Raw genomic sequence first — 23,583 nt, forward strand, 5'->3', positions numbered from 1 at the left:
TATTCATTCCTCACCCTGCTCTATCCATGTCTCCAAAATGGCCACAACACTGAAGTCCCAGGTACCTATCCATGCTGCAAGCTCACCTTATTTCGAATACTTCTGGTGTTGAAGTAGACACACTTCAAACCACTTCTCTGTCTGTCAGCATATACCTGTGACCCTGAAATCCTGTCCCTGTCCTTCCTACTCTCATCCTCCTGTGCACTGCAGCTACATCTCCGGTTCCCATCCTCATGCTGAGCTAGTTTAAACCCACCCGAACAGCACCAACAAATTTCCCACCCAGGATATTAGTACTCCTCCGGTTCAATTGAAGACTGTCCTGTTTGTACAAGTCCCACCTTCCCCAGAATGAGCCCCAATTATCCAAAAACCTGAAACCCTCCCTCTTGCACCATCCTTGCAGCCACGTGTTCAGCTGATATCTCTAAATACACTCAATGACTTAACATTCTATGTGGTATCTTATTCAATGTCTTTTGAAAATGCAAACATGCTACACCTACTGGTTTCCCTTCATCTATCCTACTTGGTATGTCTGAATAAAACCAACAAATCATTCATAGAATCCCTACAGTGTGGGAACAGGTCCTTCAGCCCAACAAGTCCACACTGACTCTCCAAAGAGTAATCCACCCAGACCCATTTCCCTATCCTATTACCCTACATCTATCCCTGACTAATGCACCTAATGTCCACAAACACTATGGGCAATTTAGCATGGTCAATTCACCTAACCTGCACATCTTCGGATTGTGGGAGGAAATGGGAAGACCACATGGACACAGGGAGAACGTGCAAACTCCATGCAGTTGCCAGAGGCTGGAATCGAACACAGGTCCCTAGTGCTGTGAGGCAGCAATGCTAACCACTGAGCCATCTTTGACTTGGTTTTCAATACTGTTTCTGCACCTGGTGTGGTTATCAGAGAATATGGAGCACCAGTTGCTAATCAAAATTATACTGCCAAAAGGACAACTTACCAAAAGGTGCTGGTGCATTGCCAAATATTAATTTATTTACAGTAAATGTAGAAGGGGCTGGTTCTGTGCAGCCAAAACAGAATCTTAATTTAATGGATGAAAATATCATGACACAAAGTTTCCAAAAAAAGGTCGTGACTTACATCCAAGTACTGTTTGACGATATTCCTCTTCACTGTTTCTGTTATTTCTGCGTGTCCTACTCCATTTCTCAGGAAATCCAGTGTTTGCCTGGGGTTAAAGTGCACTCCTGATTTCCTGTTTACTGCCTTGTCATACACTTTCGCAGATTCAGAAGGAGAATATTTTTGGATTTTACTGGCAAGAGAGAGACAAGATTGTTGAGCGAAAACTAACAACTGTAGGCTCAAAGTCAAAAATGTTGAGAAATATTCCTGAAAACAAGTAAAGCTAGTGTGAGTGAAGATTTGTAGCAATAACTTGGCAATTGTGGAAAGTATAGAACATCACGCATAAACAAAAGGCTTGGGAAAATCACCTGACTGAAATTCCAGCACCAGGTTGACAGTTTATGCATGGCATTTTTGATTACTCATATCTTCTTGCTGAAATTAAACAGAGATCAAGAACAAACCTTCAGAGGGGAATGCGGCTCTCAGGTTGATCTGGTGACATGAGGCATCTTTCAGTGGCTACAACTTGTGTACACAATGACCCAGATATTCCAATGGTCAGAGCACTGTTGGAGCAACAGAGACTAGAGTTGCAGGTCAGGACTACATATAATCCCTGGTACAGCTCACTCTATGGGAATTGCAGAGAAACTGATTTTCTAATGGGCAATGCCCTGTGCCTGGAACCCTCTGAAAAATTACAGAAAAGTCAGAGGTTTCGGAGGCAACTTTTTATCTAAATGGAGAGAAATTTCAGTGTTTCGATGCAGAGGGATTAGGATGTCCTCATTGATGAACCACTGAAAACTAGTATGGAGGTACAGCAAGCAATAAGGAAGACAATAGAATTTTGGCATTTAATGCTAAAGGAGTAACGTATAGAAGTAGGAAAGTATTGTTGCAACTGTACAAAGCATTAGTGAGACTGAACCTGGAGTGTTGTGTGCAATTTTGGTTCCCTTACTTGGGGAGGGATGCAATTGCATTGGAAGTAGTTCGGAGGAGGTTCATTAAAATGATTCCAGAAATCAGGTCGTCTTATGAAAAGAGATTGGCAGAATATTGTGCAATCATCAGAAAATGTCACTATTTTTAACTTCATGGTGGAGAGATCATTGTTATCTTACTTGCTGTCCACAATGAGCATCTGTAAGCAGTGAATTACCAGAATATTGCAGACTTTCTGACACCCAGCATTATATCACTGCTCTCAAATGTTGCACCACTCCAAACTGTCTTGACAAACTACCTATAAATGTAATTGCTATCACTATTATTCTACCTTGCTTATCCCTCCAGATATTGGCCACCATCCAGATTATAGGTGGAAAGCCTCAGATTCCAGTGTATGAAATAAATCTAGATATTAATGGCATGAAAAAGTGTGGAGAGAAAATGGGAATATAGCCATGAGGTTGAGGGTCAGCCATGATCACATGGAATCGTGTACCAGTCTCGAAAGACCAAGTGGTTTAGAACATAGAACATAGAACAATACAGCACAGAACAGGCCCTTCGGCCCACGATGTTGTGCCGAACTTCTATCCTAGATTAAGCACCCATCCATGTACCTATCCAAATGCCGCTTAAAGGTCGCCAATGAATCTGACTCTACCACTCCCACGGGCAGCGCATTGCATGCCCCCACCACTCTCTGGGTAAAGAACCCACCCCTGACATCTCCCCTATACCTTCCACCCTTCACCTTAAATTTATGTCCCCTTGTAACACTCTGTTGTACCCGGGGAAAAAGTTTCTGACTGTCTACTCTATCTATTCCTCTGATCATCTTATAAACCTCGATCAAGTCACCCCTCATCCTTCGCCGTTCCAACGAGAAAAGGCCGAGAACTCTCAACCTATCCTCGTACGACCTACTCTCCATTCCAGGCAACATCCTGGTAAATCTTCTCTGCACCCTCTCCAAAGCTTCCACATCTTTCCTAAAGTGAGGCGACCAGAACTGCACACAGTACTCCAAATGTGGCCTAACCAAAGTCCTGTACAGCTGCAACATCACCTCACGACTCTTGAATTCAATCCCTCTGCTAATGCTTACTCTTGCTCCTGATTTCTGTGTTTCTAAATCTCTACAGTAAGGCTTTGGATAGAGGCGGAGATATTTTATTCAGCCAGATTCAAAATGACAGAAATTTTGCAGAATAGTTGGGAAGATGTTGGCCCAAGATATGATGCAACACTTGCTTAGCAAGGGGACATGGTGGTGGTAGTTATGTGCAGGAGGGACAGATCGTACATAGAACAATACAGCACAGAACAGGCCCTTTGGCCCTCGATATTGCACTGACCTGTGAACTATTCTCAGCTTGTCCCCCTACACTATCCCCATCATCACTCATGTGTTTATCTAAGGATTGTTCAAATCTCCCTAATGTGGCTGAGTTGACTACGTTAGCAGGTAGGGTATTCCACGCCCTTACCATTCTCTGCATAAACAGCCTGCCTCTGACATCTGTCTTAAATCCATCAGCCCTCAATTTGTAGTTATGCCCCCTTGTACAAGCTGACATCATTCTAGGAAAAAGACTTTCACTGTCTACCCTATCTAATTCCTCTGATCATCTCTATCAAATCCCCCCTTAGCCTTCTTCTCTCCAATGAGAACAGATCCAAGTCTCTCAGCCTTTCCTCATAAGACCTTCCCTACAGACCAGGCAACATCCTGGTCAATCTACCCTGCAACTTTTCCAATGCTTCTACATCCTTCCCGAAATATGAGGACCAGAACTGTACACAATATTCCAAGTGTGGCCGCACCAGCATTGTGTACAGTTGCAGCATGATATTGCGGCTCCGGAACTCAATCCCTCTACGAATGAAACCTTAACTCACCGTATGTCTTCTTAACAGCACTATCTACCTGGGTGGCAACTTTCAGGGATCTATGTACATGGACTCCAAGATCCCTCTGCACATCCACACTACCAAGAATCTTTCCGTTGACCCAGTACTCTGCCTTCCTGTTATTCTTCCCAAAGTGCGTCACCTTACACTTAGCTGCACTGAACTCCATTTGCCTCCTCAGCCCAATTCTGCAGTTTATCCAAGTCCCCCTGCAACCTGTAACATTCTTCCACACTGTCCACTACTCCACCGACTTTAGTGTCATCTGCAAATTTACTAACCCATCCACCTGTGCCGGTTTCTAAGTCATTTATGAAAATGACAAACAGCAGTGGTCCCAAAAGAGACCCTTGTGGAACATGACTAGTAACCAGACTCCAGGCTGAATATTTTCATCAACCGCCACTCGCTGCCTTCTTACAGAAAGCCATTTTCTAATCCAAACTGCTAAATTACCCTCAATTCCATGCCTCTGCATTTTCTCCAACAACCTACCATGTGGAACCTTACCAAAGGCTTTACTGAGGTCCATGTACACCACGTCAACTGCCCTACCCTCATCTACATGCTTGGTCACCTTCTCAAAAAGCTCAATGAGGTTTGTAAGGCATGACCTACCCTTGACAAAACCATGTTGACTATCTGAAATCAAATTGTTGCTTGCTAGATGATTATAAATTTTATCTCTCATAATCCTTTCCAAAGCCTTTCCTACAACTTCCCAGAGAATCGTCAGATAAATCCCATCTGGCCCAGGGGACTTGTCTACTTTCACTCCTTCTAGAATTGATATCACCTGTTCGTAACTAACCGTAATCCTTTCTAGTCTAATATCTCGTACCTCAATCTTCTCCCCTACAATATTGTCCTTTTCCTGAGTGAAAACCGATGAGAAATGTTCGTTTAGCACTCCGCTGACCTCCACAGGGTCCACACACAATTTCCCATTTCTGTCTTTGACTGGCCCTATTCCTACCATAATCACAGTTTTATTCTTCACATACCTATAGAAAGTTTTAGGGTTCCCCTTTATTCTATTTGCTAAAGACTGCTCGTGTCCTCTCTTTGCTCTTCTTAACTCTCTTTAAATGCTTCCCACCTGACCTCTAACTCTCCATCGCCTCATCTGAACCATCTTGCCTCATGATAGACTGGTTGCTACGGTTAGATCTCATGGAATGCAGGGAGAATTGGCATTTGTGGATAACAGTAAATGTAGATATATCTATGAATTTATTAGAAGGACCTTGAATGGATTGATCTGGAATGGAAGAACCAGTTGGGTGATAAAACACAATGGAAGTAAATATTAGCCAGTAAAGTTCAAGGGATTGACGAGCTTCCTCCTGCTAATATAAATACAGGACTTTCACAAACCTCCTTGCTTCTATTGGAGCATGGCCATAGAGATGTACAGCACAGAAACACACCCTTTGGTCCAACTCATCCATGCCAACCAGATATCCTAAATTAATCTAGTCTAATTTGCCACCATTTGGCCCATATCCTGCTAAACCCTTCTTATTCATATACCCATCCAGATGCCTTTGAAATGCTGTAATGGTACCAGCCTCCACCACTTCCTTTGGCAGCTTATTCCATACTTGCAAAACCCACTACGTGAAAAAGTTACCAGTCATCCCTTGTAAATTTTTCTCCTCTCACCTTAAACTCATGCCCTTTAGTTTGACCCACCCTGGGGAAAAGATCTTTCCTATTTACCCTATCCATGCCCCTCATGATTTTATAAATCTCTGCAAGGTCACCCCTCAGCCTCCGATGCTCCAGGGAAAATAGTCCCAGTCTATTCAGCCTTTCCTATAGCTCAAATTCTCCAACCCTGGTAACATCTAGGTAAATCTTCTCTGAATGTTTTTAAGTTTCACAACAGTCTTCCTATAGCAGGGTGACTAGAATTGAATACAGTATTCTAAAAATGGCCAAACCAATGTCTTGTACAGCCACAACATGACCTCCCAACTCTCATACTCAATGCACAGATCAATAAAGGAAGGCATATCAAATTCCTCCTTCACTATCTTATTGACCTGTGACTCTACTTTCAAAGAACTATGAATCTGCATTCCAAGGTCTCTTTGTTCAGCAACACTCCCCAGAACATTACCATTAAGTGTATAAGTCCTGCCCTGATCTGCCTTTCCAAAATGCAACACCTTACGTTGATCTAAATTAAATTTCACCTACCACTCCTTAGATCATTGGCCCATTTGATCAAGATCCCACTGTACTGAGGTAACCTCCCTCGCAGTCCACTACGCCACCAATTTTGGCATCATCTTCACATCCAAATCATTTACATAAATGATGTAAAGCAGTGGACCCAGCACAGATATTTGTGGCACACCACTGGTCATAGGCCTCCAGTCTGAAAAGCAACCTTACGCCACCACCTTCAAGTTTATCCAAATGCCAATTCTCCCTGTGATCTAACCTTAGTAACCAGTCTATGAGGAACCGTGTTGAACACCCTTATGGGATTGTTTCTTGTGGATGTTATATGGAATGATGCAATCAATAGAATCAATGTTATCTGTTTGAAAAACCGAATAATGAATTTTTCCTGATAAGTAAACAGCAAAAATTGAGAGTAGGCTGAGTGAACCAACAGAGAAATATTGAGGAAGGATTTCATCTTTGAGAACTGTGCAATGTTCAGCTTTAAAGCTCTGAATGGTCAAACTGTTTTTCTCCTCACAGATGTTGTTTTGTCCAATTAAGTAGTGAAAAGTTCTCTTTCCTACCTGTCTGAGAAGCCATACAAGTTCTTCAGGTGTTGTTTCAGGACCAACAGCAATAGGATTCCCTGAGAAGCATTCACAAACTCCACAAGAGGAGTCGAGTCTGCAGGCAATCGAGCGAGCACATCTTCCAGATCATCGTCCTCATCATCACTTGAATCAGAGTTGATACGTTTCTTACACTTGCGGGGTCGCTGCATCTCATCCTCACTGTCACTGTCCCCAGAACTTGAGGATTTCCTTTCCTTCGGCTGTGTGTCTTTCAATAGAGACTGAAAACAACAAACATTTAGTTTAACAACTTATCTGCTTTGTCTCTCTTTTAGAAATGGATCCCAACCGTTTATACAACACATTAGAAACAGTATCACTGCAACAGTATAATTCATTTCCAAGCAACATAGCCTTTTACAACTCACTGCACAATCTATGAATACAAAGTAGACACACTTTGATGCACAGGCTGCTTGGAAGGAGGCCCTCAGGCTGAGGAATTGAGAATTCAAGGCAACAATATCAGAATAAAAGCTTGGCTATTTAGGGCGGAAATGAAGAGAAATTTACTGACCAAATAGATAATGAACCATTGCAAGTTGATGTACATGCAAGTTGATAGGGTATATTTACATCAAGAATGGAACTCTAATGGGGAGGGTGGGTAATGGGTGACCATCAGGTAAGGGGCAAAGCATTAACACAGAAAGAGCAGGTTAACAAATATTGGATTAGTGGTGCAGGAAGAGCACAGCAGTTCAGGCAGCATCCGAGGAGCAGCAAAATCGACATTTCGGGCAAAAGCCCTTCATCAGGAATAATGCCCATCCCTAGTTACATTTGAGAAGGTGATGGTGAACTGCCTTCTTGAACAGTATAGTCCACATTCTATAGGTAGACCCGCAATGCTGTTAAGGAGCAAATTCCAAGATTTTGACCCTATGACAGTGAAGGAATGACAACATATTTCCAAATAAAGAATTTACTTGCTACTGTTGTTCTTTAGATGAAAGTGGTTAACTTCCAGGGAGACCAGAATTGCATGCACTATTCTAAAAGTGGTCTAACCAATGTTCTGTACAGCTGCAACATGACCTTCCAACTCCTACACTCAAGGTACTGACCAAATAAAGGCAAGCAATCCAAGTGCCTTCTTCACTATCCTAACTTACCCACTTTCAAGGAACTATGAATCTGCACTCCAAAGTCTCTTTGCTCAGCAATATTCCCCAGCTGAGGTGGAGCACAGTCATTATATATATTTAAGGCTGACATAGATTCTTGATCAGTATGGAAATCAAGGGTTATGGGAAAAGCAGGAAGGTGGATGTGAGGACTGATGGATCAGCCATAATCATATTAAATGGCGCAGCAGGCTAGAGCAGCTGAACAGCCTACTGCTGTTCCTATTTCTCGCGGTCTTCGGAGAAATGTGAGGTATTAGAGCCACAGTCTAAAAATTAAAGCCAGATCCTTCTGACGTGAGGTAAGAATACACCCTTTCTTCCACAAGACAAATGAAACTCTAAATTATTGAATTTAAACCGAGATTGATATATTGATAACACCTAATATATTAGAAGAAAAAGTCACCGTAGTCCCAGAGGACCCTAGAGCTGTTCTCTCATTAGAGAGTGAGAGAGATAAGGGTGTGAGTGAGAAAAAGAGGGCACAAGCGAGAGAGACGATTGGTGATGATTTAACCTGAAGGTCATTATGCCACTGAGGAAGTCAGAAGCCGGTATGGGAACCAAACACTCTGCATTGCAAACCAACCATCCAGCCAACTGAGATAACCAGATATACTTAAGCATGTTAGGCAGAATCACTAAATGCACAATAGATACACCATGCAAGATACTGTCAATCTATCAGCCAATGAAAAGTGTGACACAAGTGTGAGGCAGTGTTTTGTCTAATCAAGTAGCCCCTCTGAAGGGCATTAAGTGTCCTGATAGAGATTACGTCTACTAATTATATTCATCCAACTTTGATATTATTCCATTTTAGTTTTGACTTGTTCATACAGATTCTGATGTCACTTACCTCCCTGAACGACTGCAGCAGATTACTTCCAGAAACTGAAAGTGTGATGTCAATGTGATGCATAATAAACAGAGGTTCTTCTTGTGTCTGGAAAGGGAAGCAGGCCAAGTTGTCTGCTATGTAAAGAAGTAGGTTCACCTCGGTTTTCTATGGAGAAGAAAAACAAGTTTTGAACAGGTTCAAATTCCATCTCCTATCCACTATTCCCTATTCTAGCATTTGCAATACTACAATGAAGTATCTGATAAAGAAATAGATGCACAATGGCTAAATGGTATTCCACATTCTGTCAACATAGCATGGCCCTGACGCAGTGAATAAGTTAGTACAATGGAAAAAGTGACGAGGTCACTGACTCCCAAGTCCGACATTTATTCCTCCAGCAAACGGGAAAGGAAGACAATAGTCAATAGGTGCAGGAGTAGGCCGTTCGGTCCTTTGAGCCAGCACCATCATTCATTATGATTGGCTGATCATCCCCAATCAGTATCCTGTTCCTGCCTTACCCCTACAACCCTTGATTCCACTATCTTGAAGAGCTCTATCCATCTCTTTCTTGAAAGTATCCAGAGACTTGGCCTCCACTGCCTTCTGGGGAAGAGCATTCCATATATCCACCACTCTCTGGGTGAAGAAGTTTCTCCTCAACCCGGTCCTAAATGACCTATCCCTTATATTTAAACTGTGTTCTCTGGTTCTGGACTCACGCATCTGCGGAAACATGCTTCCTGCCTCCAGAATGTCCAATCCTTTAATAATCTTATACATCTCAATCTGATCGCCTCTCATCCCTCTAAACTCAAGCGTGAACAAGCCCAGTCGCTCCAATCTTTCAACATATGATAGTCCCGCCATTCTGGGAATTGACCTCGTGATCCTACGCTGCACTCCCTCAATAGTCAGAATGTCCTTCCTCAAATTTGGAGACCAAAACCGCACACAATATTCCAGGTGCGGTCTTTGCTCCTATACTTAATTCGTCTTGCTATGAAGGCCAGCATGCCATTAGCTTTCTTCACTGCCTGCTGTACCTGCATGCTTGCTTTCATTGATTGATATACAAGAACACTTAGTTCTTGTTGTACTCTTCCTTTACCTAACTTGAATCTATTTAGATAGTAATCTGCCTTCCTGTTCTTGCCACCAAAGTGGATAACAACACATTTATTCATATTAAACTGCATCTGCCTGCATCCGTCCACTCACCTAGCCTGCCCAGGTCACCCTGTAATCTCCTAACATCCTCCTCACATTTCACCCTGCCATCCAGCTTTGTGTCATCAGCAAATTTGCTCTTATTACTTTTCATACCTTCATCAATGTCATTGATGTATATTGTAAACAGCTGTGGTCCCAGCACCAAATCTTGTGGTACCCCACTGGTCATCGCCTGCTATCCTGAAAGGGACCCGTTTATCACTTTGCTCTTTGCTTCCTGTCAGCCAGCCGATTTTCAATTTAAGTCAGTATTTTGCCCCCAATACCAGGTGCCCTAATTTTGCTCACTAATTTCCTATGTGGGGCTTTATCAAAGGCTTTCTGAAAGTCCAGGTACACTACATTCACTGGCTCTCCCTTGTCCATCTTCATAGTTACATCCTCAAAAAAATTCCAGAAGATTAGTCAAGCAGGATTTCCCCTTCCTAAATCCATGCTGACTGATCTATCCTGTTACTGCTATCTAAATGAGTCTAATTTCATCTTTTATAATTGACTCTAGCATCTTTCTCACCACGAACGTTAGGCTAACTGGTCTATAATTTCCTGTTTTCTCTCTCCCTCCTTTCTTGAAAAGTGGGACAACATTAGCCACCCTCCAATCTGCAGGAACTGACCCTGAATCTATAGAACATTGGAAAATGATTACCAATGCGTCCACAATTTCTGGAGCCACCTCCTTAAATCCCTTGGGATGCAGACCATCAGGTCCTGGGGACTTATCAGCCTTCAGACCTAGTAGTTTATCCAACACCATTTCCTGCCTAATATAAATTCCCTTCAGTTCATCCATTACCCTAGGATCAGCCACTATTATATCTGGGAGATTGGATCTGTCTTCACTGGGGAAGACACAAGCAAAGTACCTATTCAACTCTTATGCCATTTCCTTGTTCCCCAAAATAAATTCACCAGTCTCTGTCTTCAAGGGTCCAATTTTAGTATTAACCAATTTTTTCTTTTCACATACCTAAAAAAAACTTTTGCTATCCTCCTTTATATTTTTGACCAGTTTGCCTTCGTACCTCATTTTTTTCTCTGTGTATTGTCTTTTTAGTTATCCTCTGCTGCTCTTTAAAAGTTTCCCAGTCCTCTGGCTTCCCACTGATCTTTGCTATGTTATACTTCTTCTCTTTTATTTTTATATAGTCCTTAACTTCCTGCCTCCCCTTAGGATCTTTCTTCCTCTTTGGAATGAACTGATCCTGTACCTTCTGCGAAATATTAGGGGAATCTGTAAGGGAATCTAATCTAATCGAAAAATACCTGCCATTGTTGTTCCTGCTAGGGTTTTGAACCACTAAACTTTGGCCAGCTCCTCCTTCAGAGCTCCATAGTTCCCTTTTCTCAACTGCAATTCTGACACTTCCGATTTTCCTTTCTCCCTCTCAAACTGCAGATTAAAACTTATCATATCAATGGTCACTATTTCCTAATGGCTCCTTTACTTCGAAGTCCCTGATCAAATCCGGGTCATTGCACAACACCAGATCCAGAATTGCCTTCTCCCTCGCTTAGCTTAGGATTCATTATGCTGTTTTCTGAAGGAGTTGACAGCAGAGGGCAGATAGGGAGGGCAAGAATGAGTAGGAGACTCAGGGAACTCATACCATGGACGTCTAAGAGGCTTTACTATTCTTTGCAATCCAAATGAGCGATGAAACTGACTGACTATATACATGCTCCCTAATGCACATGGAAAACTGAATAGCTTTAACATTCTGCAGCCCATGCAGCCAGAGCAGTTGACTGCTGCTGTCTGTAGTGTTGGTCATAACATCAAACAACAGGTAGTTCCAGAAGGAAGAAAAAGGGAGGGCCTTGCACAAAATCAAACGTAACTACACTGATGAGAATAACCAATGCAAAATATAGAGTTTGTATCAAACTCAAAATTCCATCTACTTTGGCACTGAAGCTAGTGATCACTTGAAGCAGATTCTACTGATGAGAGTCCAAGTGAAATATAGCAGTCTCAGTGAAACTAACACAGGCTAGTGGAATGGGAAACAAAAGCATAATAGAAATATTCATCAGATCAGACAGTATATGTGCTGAAAAACAGAGTTAGTGTCTCAGGCTGAGGTGACCCACATTTTAACTTAAGACCTATGCACATTCTTGATATAAGAATGAAGGAGCTAAGGGCTAACATATGTCCCAAATACTGTCAAGTTATTCACGAATAATGTTTCTGAAGAAAAATGTCTCTGATGGTAACATAGACAATATGATGGAGACCAGGTATGCAAGCAGATCATGAAAAGCTGTAAAAACAACAGGGTTGTGGAAATGGGCGATTATAAACTTCCCCAATATTCACTGGTACCCCTAGTGCCAGGGGCTTGGATGAGGCAGGATATATATTAAGTGCATCCAGGAGGGCTTCGCAACATAACATGCAGGTAATCCAAATTGGGAAGAGCAGAATTGGAGCTGAAAAATGTGTTGCTGGAAAAGCGCAGCAGATCAGGCAGCATCCAAGGAGCAGGAGAATCGACATTTCGGGCATAAGCCCTTCTTCAGGAATCCAGCATCTGCAGTGTTCACTTTTTCCCAAGAACAGTATTAGACCTTGTTTTGGGGATGAACCTGGTCAGGTGATCGAAGTTTCAGTGGAGGAGCATTTTGGGAACAGTGATCATAATTCCATAAGTTTTAAGATAATTATGGATAAGGATAACACTGGTCACTGGGTCAAAGTGTTAAGTTGGGTAAGGCTAATTATAACAGCATTAGGCAGGGACAGGAGAAATTAGATTGAGGATGGTTGTTTGAGTGTAAATGCACATCTGACCCATGGGAGTCTTTTAAAGGCCAGTTGACCAAAGTTCAGGTTGAGCATGGTCCTATGAGGATGAAAGATAAGAATGGCAACATTCAGAAACTTTGGATGACAAGAGATATTGAAAGGTTAGTCACAAAAAAAAGTCGATGTAAGGGGTGGGAAGAAGCAGAAAAGAACTTAAACAAGAGATTAGGATGGCTAGAAGGGGTCTTGAATTGTTCTTGGCAAACAGGATTAAGAAGAATCCCAAGGCATTTTATACCTGTTATAGTAGCAAGAGAGTAGCTAGGGTAAGGGTAGATCCACTCAAGGACACAGCAGGGAATTTCTGCATGGAGGCAGAGGAAGTGGGTAAAATCCTTAATGAGTACTTCGTATTGATATTTTCCAAGTGGGTGCAAGAGAGGTTTACCATGATGTTGTGTGGATTGGAGTATATTAGCTATAAGGAGAGGTTGGACAAACTTAGAGGTTGTTTTTGCTAGAGCATCACATACTGAGTGGTGACTTGATAGAAATATATAAAATTGAGGTACGGATAGGATGGATAGTCAGATGGAAATGTCAAATTCTAGGGAGTAGAAGTTTGAGGTGAGAGGGGGAAGTTTTAAGGAGATGCTCCTGTGTCTGCATGAGTTTCCTGTGGGTGCTCTGGTTTCCTGCCACGATCCGAAGATGTGCAGGTTACATATATCGACCATGTTAAATTGTCCATAGTGTTCAGGGAAGTGTATGTTAGGTGCAATAGTCAAGGGTAAATATAGGATAATAGGGGAGGGAAATGGGCCTCAGTGGGTTACTCTTCGAAGGATCAGTGTGGACTTGTTGGGCTGAAGGGCCTGTTTTCACACTGAACGGTAAGAGCTGAGAAGGCACTGCCAGGGGAGGTGATAGAAGCAAACACGAGGCACTTGGACATATGAACAGGCAGGGAATGGAGCGATAAGGATCATGTATAGTAGATGGAATTAGTTTAGAATGGCATTGTGGTTAGCACAAAGGGCTGTTTCTGCGCTGTACTGTTCTAACCTCCACATCCTTCCACCTTCATTACTTTAGGGGATACAAGCCACATTTATGTATCTGTTCTCAGATTTGATAGCCTTTAGCCCCACTATCATTCACTTTCAACCTGCATTGCTACCTAGCTAGGATCAGTCTATTCTGCCAGAGAGTGAGGCTTCCAGAATTAAATGCAGTACATCAACTAGATTCTTGCCAAGATGAAGCACAACTTGCTTCTATCACTTCCCATCGACATGACTTACTCTAACTCTGTATCAACTTTATATTCACCGTTTACGATGAGAAGCTGAGGCCCCAGAAGAGATCGCTACACAGCATCCTTTATAACTCTCCACCAATCAAGAGCACATAGCTGGACACAGACTAAACCCAGCTCCTCTCTCCTACTTTAAGTTTTACATTCATGTCCATCTTTCACGTCTGCTCATTCCCTTCAATTTCATATCTATATTATCCTTACTTGCTATCATCATGTTATTCAATTCCAGTTAGAATATCTCAATGTTTGTATCCCTTTTTACTTTGGTGGTACAGGTTCCTAATTTCTTTTCATCAATTTCTGCAGAGTGTACTTCCTTGGAATAGTCTAATTCTAAAGGATTAAGATACAAAGTAACAGACTGATGCTGGCGCCACGTTATACTGGTTAACAATCGCCACCCTACTGAAAATGAGGCAGTGTGCCATCTGCCAGGAACCCCAGACATACTGACTCACCGCACTGTCATCAAACAGGTTGAGTAAGGCAATGAGGAATGCACGTCGATGTTGTCGGTTTCCTCGGATCATGCTGTAGAGGTGTGAACACAAAGCAGTCACGTTCTCCTCCTGCCTAAAGCCACGGATTAACTCCCTTATCTCAGACTGGATGGACTGTTGAAGCTGGTAAGACATCTTCATCCCTGCTACTGCTTTCATCTGGAAAACAAAAGAGTACAACGATCATCACCTCTTACCTCACTAATTGAAATATCCACATTTCGATGTGTGGCAGAGGGTTAAACTATAGTTAAATTTATAATGATACTAAATAACATTACATAAACACGCAGCACAGAAGGTACCCATCCAGGTATCTAATTCCTTCCATATTCTGAGCTTTACCCATAGCTTTTGTCTCCAAATGTTTATCCAACCTGCTTTTGAAAATTACTGAATCTATCTCCATTAAGTTTTAAGATGGAATAGTAAAGATTATTGGAACTTATTGTCTAAAATGATTTTTTTTAAAATTTCTGTCCTCAAATTTTCTTTTTGTTTACTATTTTTAAGTCTGTTCCCTCTGGTTACAGACTTCCAGCTAAATTAAATCCCAACATTTTAGACCATTAATTTTTCTTTATCCTTTTCTACCAAGGAAAATAACCCCAGTTTTACTTGTTTTTCTGCAAAATTGGACAACTTCAAATTGGTTGCCACCTCCACAGAAAGGCATCTTTCTTGAAGGACGACCAAAACTATACACAGCGTTTGAGTGGTTTAGAAGAGGTTTAGCATAATTTTCTTGCATTTCGTTACATATTTGTCTTAAGCAAGATGCAAGTTGCTTTTTATTTTCAAAGAACACATTTGTCAACTTGCTTTGTCAACTGGCAAGATTTGAATGTGAATAAATGTCATCTTTACATTGCGTGGCAATGACAACTGGCAAGTTTCAGGGGTCAAATAGGACGCATACTAGTGATCTTTTTCAAATGCGGGCACACAGTAAACTTAAATTGATCGCATAATATGATTATTGGCTCGGCACAGCAAAGGGAAATTACGGGAAACATTGTTCTGAACCCTCAGATATTTCAGTTCCTGCAAACCCTTTCCAAATTCAGCATTTCATTTATATTGCATCTTCTCATTTTCTCTCTCTCAGAACTCAACACTTCACATTTTGCTATATTAAATTGCTTCTGTGACATTTCACTAATCCTTATCTACGTCTTCCTGAAGAACATAACCAGGAATTACTAATGTTTACAAGTTTTGTGTCACCTGCAAATCTTGAAATTATTCATGAAGTCAGAGAGTCCTACAGCAGGGAAACAGACTCTTCAGTCCAACCAGTCTGTGCCGACCATAACGCCAAACTAAACTAGGCCCACCTGCCTGCATTTGACCCACATCCCTCCAAACATTTCTTACTTAGGTTGTTACGATATGGAGGCGCACCTTTTTTGTTAATTAAACCAAACATTCAGAAAAGCTCACCTCGCCTCAATCTGTCAAAATATGAGTGAGAGAGAACTCCCAAGTTCCACTATTTAAAGAAAATGACAATTTCTTTTCTAACTTTAAAAGTGAACATTAAACAAAAACTATTCACAAATCTAAGCTCCCCTTTCTCTTAACTACTTACCATCTCCCTCCAACTCTATAACAATATGCTTTTCCAAAGACACATTAAAATTATGTTAGCTTAATCTCAAAATCATAGCCTTTTGTCTTTTCCACTGTCTTCAATTTTCCGGCTGTTGATTGCCCTGAGTTGTCGTCTTTCTTTTTACTGTGAGTATGTTTCACATGAAAAGGTACCTTCGATAATGAGTGTGTTCTAATTTCTTTGACAGTAAGATGTTAGATGGGCAATTAGTTGTCCAGGAGTTTGTCCCTCTGTAGCAGTTGCTTTCTGACCAATTTTCAAAATATCTGCATTCTTATACTGATAAAGAGAAAGTGAGGTCTACAGATCAGACTCAAAAAGTGTGGCGCTGGAAAAACACAGCAGGTCAGGCAGCATCCGAGGAGCAGGAGAGTTGACGTTTCGGGCTCAGATGCTGCCTGACCTGCTGTGCTTCTCCAGCGCCACACTTTTCGACTGCATTCTTGTATATCGTGAGTAGACGTGGCTGAGAGATAAATGGGACGGGGCACATTCCTGATGAAGAGCTTATGCTCTTTCTGCTCCTTGGATGCAGATTCCTGCTCCTTGGATGTTGCCTGATCAGCTGTGCTTTTCCAGCGCCATACTTTTTGATTCCCAAATCCTATACTCAAAGATCTGAGCAATGAAGGCAAGTGTGCTAAACACCTTAACCATCCTGTCCACGTGATGCAAACTTTAAAGAATCATGTACCAGAACCCCTAGGTCTCTCTATTCTACAACACTACCTTTAATTGTTATAAGCTGTGCTCGTTTATTTTGCCAAATTCAATATCTTATTTTAATCCAAATTAAACTCCTTCTGTTACTCTTCAGCCCAACTGATCAAGATCCCTTTGTAATCTTAGACATCCTTTGTCACTGCCCGCTATACCGCCAATGTTCAAGTCATCTGCAAAATTACTAACCATGCCTTCTATATTCTCATCTAAATCATTTCGATGAACCACAAACAAAAGCCGATCCCTGTGGAACACTGCTGGTCATCGGCCTCTAGTCCAAAAACCAACCCTCCACCACCATCCTCGATCTCCTGATGTTAAGCCAATTCTTAATTCAATTGGCAAGCTCACCCTGAATCATATGTGATCTAACTTAACCAATTAGTCTACCATGTGGAACCTTGTCAAAGGCTTTACTAAAGTCCAAGTAAACAATGTCTACCATTCTGTCCTCAGAAATTTTCTTGGTGACTTCCTCAAAAAACTCCAAGTGTGAGAGATTCAATTTCCCTCGCACAAAACCATGCTGACTATCCCTAAGCATTCCTTACTTCTCCAAATGCATACAAATCCTATCTTTCAGAATCACCTCCAACAACCTACCCACCAATGAAGTCAGGCTCACAGGTCTATAGTCCCCAGGCTTCTCCTTACATCCCTTTTTAAACAAAGGCACAACATTAGCGATGCTCCAGTCATCTGGCATCTCACCCACATTTATAGATGATGCAAGTATTTCTTCATGGGTCCCCACAATTTCTTCCCTAATTTCTGACAACAGCCTGGGATGTGCCAGACCAGGTCCTAAAAATATATCCACTGTTACATGTTCTAAGACCACCAGAACTTCCTTTTCTGCAATGTGAACTGTTTTTAAAACCTTAAAATTTAATTCCCCGAGGTCTCCAGCCTCAATTCCTTCCTACACAGTAAAAACTGACCAGAAATAGTCATTTAATATCTTTTCCATCTCCAGTGGTTCAACACAGGTCCCTGAGCGCTGATCAGGTGTCCCCTAGAACTTTGTGGGAAGTGAGAGAAGTGGTTGCTGAGTTCCTTGCTGAGATATTTGTATCACTGATAGCGATGGGAGAGGTGCCGAAAGACTGGAGGTTGGCTAATTGTGGGCTGCTACTTAAGAAAGGGGGTAAGGAAAAGCCAGGGAACTACAGACCAGCAAGCCTACAGGCCACACAAGTGGTGGATAAATTGCTGGAGGGGTTCTCAGGGACAGGATTTACATGTATTTGGAAAGGCAAAGACTGAATAGGGATCATCAAGATGGCTTTGTGCATGGGAAATCCAGTCTCATTAACTTGAAGTTTTGAAGAAATGACAAAGAAAATTGAAGAGTGGTAGACGTTGGCTATATGGAATTTAGCAAGGCACTTGACAAGATTCTGCACAGTAGACTGGTTAGCAAGGTAGATCACATGGAAACCAGGGAGAGCTAGCCAGCCAGTTGGATATAACTTTGGTTTGAAGGTAGGAGACAAGGGATGGTGGAGGAGGGTTGCTTTTTTGAATGGAACCTGTGACCCGCAAGGATTGGTGCTGGATCCACTGCTTTTTGTCATTTATATAAAAGATTTGGATGTGAATGTAGGAGGTACATTTAGTAAATTTGCAGATGACACCAAAATTGGAGGTGTAGTGGACAGCAAAGAAGGTTATCTGGGAGTACAATGAGATCTTGATCAGATGGACCAACGATCCAAGAAGTGGCAGATGGAGTTTAATTTAGATAAATGAGAGATGTTGTGTTTTAGCAAGACAAATCAGGGCAAGGGTTCTACACTTAATAGTAAGTATGCCGAACAGAGACCTTGGGATGCATGTTCATAGTTCCTTGAAAGTGGAGTTACACGTAGATAAGGTAGTGCGAAGAAGGTATGCGAGCCTTTTATTGGTCATGCATGAAACTAAGAGTTGGGAGATCATGTTCAGCTGTACAGAACATTGGTATGGCCATTTTTGGAATACAGTGTCCAGCTCTGGTCTCCTTGTGAAACTTGAAAGGGTTCAGAAAGATTTACAAGGATGTTGCCAGGGTTGGAGGGTTTGAGCTATAGGGAGAGGCTGGAGAGACAGAGGTTATTTTACCTGGAGTGTTGGAGGCGGAGGGGTGCCCTAATAGAGGTTTAGAAAACCTTGAATACCCAAAGTCTTTTGCCCATGGTAGGGAAGTCCAAAACTGGAGGGCATCGGTTTAAGGTGAGAGAGGAAAGGTATAAACGGGACCTGAGGGACCCAGCTATAGGGGACTGGGCGCCTCCTAGCAGAGCGCTTTAGGGAACATCTCCGGGACACCTGCACCAATCAACCACACTGCCCCGTGGCCCAACATTTCAACTCCCCTCCCACATGGAGGTCCTGGGCGTCCTTCGCCGCCGCTCCCTCACCACCGGACGCCTGGAAGAAGAACACCTCATCTTCTGCCTCAGAACACTTCAACCCCAGGGCAATGTGGACTTCAACAGCTTCCTCATTTCCCCTTCCCCCACCTCACCCTAGTTCCAAACTTCCAGCTCAGCACTGTCCCCACGACTTGCCCTACCTGCCTATCTCCTTTTCCACCTATCCACTCCACCCTCTCCTCCCTGACCTATCACCTTCATCCCCTCCCCCACTCACCTACTCTATGCTACTTTCTCCCCACCCCCACCCTCCTCTAGCTTATCTCTCCACGCTTCAGGCTCACTGCTTTTATTCCTGATGAAGGGCTTTTGCTGCTCCTTGGATGCTGCCTGAACTGCTGTGCTCTTCCAGCACCACTAATCCAGTATCTTAACTATGTCTCCTGTCTGTGCGATAAAATCTCTTTTAGGTTCTCGATTGACCTCATGCTCATAGAATCATAGATCATAGAATCCCTACAGTGTGGAAACAGGCCTTTGGCCCAACAAGTCAATACTAACCCTCTGAATAGTATCCCACCCAAACCCATTCCTCTATATTTACCCCTGATTAATGCACCTAACCCACATATCCCTAAACACTATGGGCAATTTAGCATGGCCAATTCACTAACCTGCACATCATTGGATTGAGACATGGAACCGGAGCACTTGGAGGAAACCCATGCAGACAGGGGGACAATGTGCAAACTCCACACAAACAGTTGCCCGAGGGTGGAATCGAACTACTGAGCCATTGTGCCACCCTCTCATCTACTATTTTGCTGAACCTTTATAAAAGACTAGGATTCCCTGTTATCACTTCTCTTTGTGTTTTACATTCTATTCAATTCTGAACCACATTATGGTCTGGTACTCATAACCTTCCCAATTCAATTTCTTTTATCACCTATATCTTTAGCTATCCAGCAAGCTCCCACTTTCAAAGACCTTTCTCTCCCCCTCTGATCATTTACTAGAATCACCTGAATTAGATGCAACAGGGTGGTGGTGATGGGAGATTTTAATTTTCCCAACATTGACTGGGATACACTTCGTGTCAGAGGTCTGGATGGGGCAGAATTTGTAAGAAGCGTCCAGGAGAGTTTTCTAGAACAGTATGTTAATAATCCAATGAGGGAAAGGGCCATATTGGACCTGGTATTGAATGAGCCAGGCCAGGTGATAGAAGTTGCAGTGGGGGATTTATTTGGGAATAGTGACCACAATTCTGTAAGTTTTAGAATACTCAGTGACAAAGATGAGAGTGGTTCTAAGGAAAGATTACTAAACTGGGCCAAGGCCAATTATATCAAAATTAGGCAGGAGCTGGGAAATGTGGATTGGACACAGCTATTTGAAGGAAAGTCCACCTTTGCTTTATGGGAGGCTTTCAAAGGTAGGTTAAAGATCGTGCAGGATAGGCATGTCCCTTGAAAGCAAAGGACAGGAAAGACAAGATTCGTGAACCGTGGATGACAGGAGAAATCATACAACTAGCCAAGAGGAAAAGGGAAATGTACATAAGGTCCAGGAAGCTAAGGACAGAACGGGCCCTGGAGGAATATCGGAAGAGTAAGACCAGTCTTAAACGAGGAATCAAGTGGGCTAAAAGGGGTCATGAAATAGCTTTAGCTAACAGAATTAAGGAGAATCCCAAAGCATTTTATTCTTATATAAGAAGCAGGTGGGTAACTAGAGAAAAGGTTGGTCCACTAAAGGATAAGGAAGGAAGGCTGTGTCTTGAACCTGAGAAAATGGGTGAGATTCTCAATGATTATTTTGCATGTGTTCACTGAGGAGGGGGACATGATGATAGCTCAGATTATAGTTAGAAGTTTGATTACTCTGGATCACATTGACATAAGTAGGAAAGATGTGTTGGGTAGGCTAGAGGTTATTAAGGTGGACAAATCCCCAGGTCCAGATGGGATCTATCCTGGTTGCTGAGGGAGGCGAGAGAGGAAATAGCTGGGTCCCTGACAGTTATCTTTGTAGCATCCTTAAACACAGGTGAGGTGCCAGAGGACTGGAGGGTTGCTCATGTTGTCTCCCTGTATAAGGAGGGTTGTAGGGATATTCCTGGTAATTACAGACGAGTGAGCCTGACGTCAGTAGTGGGAAAGTTGGAGAAGGTACTGATGGATAAAATCTATTTATATTTGGAAAAGAATGGGCTTACCAATTATGCACAAAATCATGTTGTCTGAGATATCATACCGTACCAACTTAACAGAGTTCTTTGAGGAAGTAACCAAGTTGATAGATGAAGGAAGGGCTGTTGATGTCATATACATGGACTTCAGTAAGGCGTTTGATAAGGTTGGCCATGGTAAACTAGTAGAGAAAGTGAAGTCACATGGTGTGCAGGGTGTTCTAGCAGGTGGATAAAGAATTGGTTGAGCAAAAGGAGACAGAGAGTAGTAGTTGAAAGATGTTTCTCGAAATGGAGAAAGGTGATAGTGGTGTACAACAGGGGTCAGTGCTGGGACCACTGTTGTTTGTAATATACATAAATGATCTGGGAGAGGGCACTGTTGGTATGATGAGCAAGTTTGCAGATGACACGAAGATTGGTGGAGTAGCAGAAAGCATGGGGACAGTCAAAGAATACAGGAGGATATAGACAGACTGGAGAGTTGGGCGGAGAAGTGGAAGATGGAGTTCAATCCAGGCAAATGTGAGGTGATGCATTTTGGGAAGTATAATTCTAGAGCGAATTATAGTGAGCAGAAGAGCCTTGAGAAAAGACGATGAGCAGAAATATCTGGGAGTGCAGGTCCACTGTACCCTGAAGGTTGCTGCACAGGTGGATAGAGTGGACAAGGCGGCATATGGTATGCTTACCTTCATCGGACGGGGTATTGAGTATAAGAGCTGGCAGGTCATGTTAAATTGTATACAGCCTTGGTTCGGCCGCATTTGAAATACTGTGTTCAGTTCTGGTTGCCACGTTACCAAAAGGATGTGGACGCTTTGGAGAGAGTGCAGAGAAGGTTTATGAGGATTGCCTGGTATGGAAGGCGCTAGCTATGAAGAGAGGTTGAGTAGGTTAGGTTAATTTTCATTAGAAAGAAGGAGATTGAGGTGTACAAAATCATGAAGGGTATAGAAGGGTAGATAGAGGTAAAGCTTTTTCCCCAGGGTGAAGGAATCAATAATGAGAGGTCACACTTTCAAGGTGACAGGTGAAAAGTTTAATGGGGATACACGTGGCAAGTACTTTACACAGAGGGTAGTGAGTGTCTGGAACGCGTTGCCAGCAGAAGTAGTAGAGAAGGCATGGTAGATTCATTTCAGATGTGTCTGGACTGATGCATGAGTAGGTGGGGTGCAGAGGGATACAGATACTTAGGAATTTGGCGACAGGTTTAAACAGTACATTTGGATCGGCTCCGGCTTGGAGGGCCTGTTCCTGGGCTGTGAATTTTCTTTGTTCTTTTTTGTTCTTAGATACCTATTCAACTCCCATAAATTAGAAATCATCTAGTTAAATAGCTTTACCCTCAGCCTTTTTAAATAACTTCTAATTCTAAACTGATCAGCATTTATTTAATTACCGACAGAAAAAGAAAACTACAGATGCTGGAATCTAAAGTAGACAAACAGGAGGCTGGAAGAACACAGCAAGCCAGGCAGCATTTAATGCCTGTTCCAACCTTGAGACATTTCACAACCGTTTTAATGTAGGAATTGCAGGAGCCCATTTATGAACAGCAAGGTCACACAAAGTGAGATACATGAACTGATATTTTCTTTGTGTATTATAATATTAGTTGAAACAGAGAGAATAATAAGAATGATCATGAACATTTGTCTTTTTATATTGTGCTACAAGGCCTTTTAAAAGTGACTCTGGGCCTCAGTTTGTCATTTCATTGGGAAGGTGGCACCATGACAGCACTAAAACATTTCAGTACTAAAATTTCAGTCTCAATTAGATGGTCAATTCTGTCAAGCAACACTTGAACCTACTAACTTTTGACATGGGGAGGAATGCCTATGTTGAACGAAAGCTGACACCTTAATGACTGCTAATTCAGAATAACCTGGCAAAGGGAGGGAGTCACTTACATGTACAAATCCTGTGTACTTTTTATCTATTTCCACCAGCTGTTGATCTGATTTGTTGCGCATTGTTGATTCTGGATCTGTCCCAATGGCAATCAAATATGGCACACACTGTCCAAAGGAAACAAACAAGGACATAAAAAGGAAGCACTTATAAATCATGCAAACTGGTGCGCAGCCTCCATAATACTAGAAAGTGGAGA

At 42.3% G+C, this 23,583-nt stretch overlaps 1 protein-coding gene across 6 annotated transcripts in view; it reads right to left on the bottom strand.

The window, feature by feature from the left end:
• LOC140493806 (nipped-B-like protein) overlaps positions 1 to 23,583 on the bottom strand; it is a 523,989-nt gene that overhangs the window by 32,381 nt on the left and 468,025 nt on the right. For all 6 annotated transcript variants that reach the window (XM_072592747.1, XM_072592718.1, XM_072592708.1 and 3 more), the window contains 5 exons: positions 23,384 to 23,491; positions 14,534 to 14,734; positions 8,785 to 8,931; positions 6,748 to 7,016; positions 1,130 to 1,304 (listed from right to left, as the gene is read on the bottom strand). In XM_072592747.1, the coding sequence (XP_072448848.1) occupies positions 1,130 to 1,304; positions 6,748 to 7,016; positions 8,785 to 8,931; positions 14,534 to 14,734; positions 23,384 to 23,491 (900 nt within the window). The remainder of the gene's footprint in view (positions 1 to 1,129; positions 1,305 to 6,747; positions 7,017 to 8,784; positions 8,932 to 14,533; positions 14,735 to 23,383; positions 23,492 to 23,583) is intronic.

This window comes from Chiloscyllium punctatum, chromosome 2 (assembly GCF_047496795.1).
Source record: "Chiloscyllium punctatum isolate Juve2018m chromosome 2, sChiPun1.3, whole genome shotgun sequence".
In the NCBI taxonomy this organism is placed as follows: Eukaryota; Metazoa; Chordata; class Chondrichthyes; order Orectolobiformes; family Hemiscylliidae; genus Chiloscyllium; species Chiloscyllium punctatum.